Below are 3,196 nucleotides of genomic sequence, written 5' to 3'. Positions count from 1 at the left end.
TGCCGTCCGTGCCCGCCGCCAGCAGCAGCTTCTCCCCAGCCTCTCGGGTGATGGCCCCGTGGTAGACGGGCACTGTGTCCATGCCAGGGCCTGTCCCGCTGCAGCTGCTCTCCCGTGCCTCAGCCGTGTGCTCCCTCAGCCTCCCGTCCTGGTGGCAGATGTAAACAGGATGTGTTCACACCTCTGAAGCCTCTGCACGGGGTGAGACAGCACTGAGGGAAGAGTGAGGAACGAACACACAATTTTTGTGGGTTTTTTTTCCTATGCCCCTTTCTGTCTTCCTTTTACGTAGGCTATAACAGCTTCGCACCCTCACAGCTCTCCTGCAGAGGTGTCATCTCACATCGGCTCTCGGCCATGCGGCTCCTGCTCAGCAGGGATGGCACCGGGGCACACGATGGCCAGGGGGGCTGGGGCTGCCCTGGCTGGGGACAGGACCAGGGCACTGCTGTCAGCGCTGTGCCAGGCACTCCCCTCTTCTGCTGTTAACCCAAGAGGATTATTACTCCAAGGAGGGATTGTTTTTAAACCTCTTGTTTTTAAAATCGCCACGGATGAGACTAGAGGAAGTCAGCTGACCTCCCTGTCCCTGTCCCACCAGAGCACTCACCTCAGGCTGCAGGTGCAAGCACAGCCCCTGCTCCACAGCAGCTGCTCCAGTGCCCACAGACACCAGCCCCGGCTGATTCACCTCACCAGGGGTTGTTTTCAAAGCCTTTGGTGCTGTTTAATCGCTGTTAATGTCGGGGTGGTCATTACTCCTGCTTGGAGGCAGGCAACAGCCTTGGCACATACAAGGCTTGCATCTTCCTGGATGCCATCGCTGCCAATGCTGCCTTCATGTGGGGCATGAGCTGGCATCCAAAACCCTGAGCCATGTCTGAAAGACCCATTTCTCTTCACCTGCTGTGGCTGAAGACAATTCCTCAGTATACTTGTCAATTGAATGCTCCCACATGCACATGCACAGCTGTTTGCAAACAAGCTGTCAATGTGCTTTAACGTGCTCCACAGATATTTCCACCCCACAGATATTTCCACCCATGGAAAAACTGAGCGTGTTTCCCTGCAGTTATGTCCACCATGGGGCTGCAGCAAGCTCAGGGCTCAATTCATTCCTGGCATGAGGCTGCCACCCTCTCTCAAAGAGCCACCTTCCCACACCTGTGTACGTGAGCAAGAAGTCGGTAACATATAGCAATAAGTATGGGTTGTGGTTATGATTGATTACTTTTAAATTGAGTTTACTAGCAGGACAGGACAGAATTAAATAATCTCATCCAGCTGCTCACAGATGCTGTGTCCTTGTTGAAGTTATGGATAGGTGAAAAAATAGCTTTTAAGATACACACAGTTCAGGAACAGAAATTAAATTTAAAAATAGAAAAAATAGTAGCTGCTCTTTTTAAACCTCAATCAATCAAAGTGTTTTCTCTCAACTATTTCACAGTGCATGTCTTTACTTTTTGATCTTCAATATAGTTTTTCCTTGGAAATATTTTTTTCAAACTAGCTTTAGTTTTTCCTTTTGAGGGATGAGCATTTCTGATGTGAGAGTCACAGGACAGCTCGTGCATGGGGCACTGCACAAAGCCACTGATGGCAAAGCTGCAGCGTTTGGAGGCCAAGAGCCTCTTTCCCCACAGGGAGACCCTGGCAAGTGACTGCCTCCCTGGCTGGCACTGAGAGGCTGAGAAAGCTGCAGAAACCCAGCTGAAGAGAGACTGAAAACTCCTACCACCGAGTTTATGGCCTTTCTATCTCATTATGCAGGTATTCATTACCCCCTTTACGTGAACCTGGGGACTCAGACATCCTGCTTGGTTTTTTAAACCAGTTTTAAAGTATTTGCACATAAAGTAGCTGCTGCCTACTGCAAATCTGATTAATGTGCACAGCAACAAGCTGTAAAGCTGCTGCCTATTTCTTCTCATTTTCCAAACTACCTGTGCTCTTGGGGATTTCATCTAACTTTCCAATTTCTTAACCTATTCTCAATATTAATAGCTGATTTCAAAAAAAGTATTTGTGTAATTAGCTGGAGAGGAAAACCAGCCAGAATCATTTAATTCTGGAAATTTCATTGTCCCACTCACCAGATTTCAACTAAAGAAAATCATAAAACTTTTCATTGTGAGATCCTCTCCTAATGTGGAGTCACCGCCTTACCCAGCCAACCTGCATTCTCCAGCACTTGGATGAAGAAGCATCTATTACTGTAAAACAGCTGTGAACACACAACTTTGCTAGTCTGGTTAAGAATCTATAAAAGTCCAGCTACTGAATCTCAACCCCAGATACAAATCCCTTTACGGCCCCACTGACTAACGGAATTGCAGTTATTAAGAAATCATGGAAATGCTGTGTTTGGGAACAAGGGACAGTAACACTGAGGCACCTGTCAGGGACTGAAATGGTTCATGGCTTAAACATTGTTATGAAGAGGTTTTGCCCATTATAGCAAAAACTGTATAAAGAAGCTACATCCACCCCTCCCTGAAGATGCCTGACTGGAACTTTGGACCCTGAGTTAAGCCATGTAGATAAGATAAAGGGGACACTATTGTTCAGGAATCTCAGGTTGAGGGAGAAGGATGCATCCACAAGAAATCCAAGCCCGGTAGCTGTGCTGAGAATTACCTCTGGCCATGTTTGGGGTGGGGAAGACCACAGCCTACAGAGGCCAGGTTTACACAGACCCTCCCACAACTGAGGGTGGGGAGAGGAGGTTTCTTGTGTGTGGCATAACCTCTGATCAGAGGCACTGAACATCCATCCTTCCTTACACAAATAGGCCCAGCTGTGAAATCCCCAACCCCACAGGCCACATGCATGGGACATCCACGTGGGAGGTAGCTGAGGGGGTGTCATAATCCAGCAAAGACACCCCCAAAGTGCTCCCAGGACTCCTTACTGTCCCCTTGCACCACAGCATTGCAGGTGACACAAAGTGATGTAACAGAGCCAGAGTCTGTTGCAAGACACCACCAAACTGCCCCCCACCCTGAGGGGAGATACCTGGACATTCCCCCCTGGCCTGAGCATATATTATTCCATTGGATTCTGTGCTTCTCAGGGCACCCTCACCACCAAGAAGACCAGCTGGAGAGGATCAACAGAACATCACTGGATCCCACAGAGTGGTGATATTGTCTTTATTCTGTCTCTGTCCCTCTTTGTCTTGTTATCCCCCCCC

General features: G+C 48.6%; 1 protein-coding gene across 1 annotated transcript in view; it reads right to left on the bottom strand.

The window, feature by feature from the left end:
- The window catches only part of SH2D1A (SH2 domain containing 1A), a 44,725-nt gene that overhangs the window by 15,041 nt on the left and 26,488 nt on the right, over positions 1-3,196 (bottom strand). Inside the window, exon 2 of the mRNA XM_014306542.1 lies at positions 1-212. Coding sequence (XP_014162017.1) covers positions 1-82 — 82 coding nt within the window. The 5' untranslated portion in view covers positions 83-212. The remainder of the gene's footprint in view (positions 213-3,196) is intronic.

Source organism: Geospiza fortis, unplaced genomic scaffold (genome assembly GCF_000277835.1).
Source record: "Geospiza fortis unplaced genomic scaffold, GeoFor_1.0 scaffold157, whole genome shotgun sequence".
In the NCBI taxonomy this organism is placed as follows: Eukaryota; Metazoa; Chordata; class Aves; order Passeriformes; family Thraupidae; genus Geospiza; species Geospiza fortis.
The sequence above is the reverse complement of the archived record's forward strand: the minus strand, read 5'-3'. Positions and strand labels throughout refer to the sequence as shown.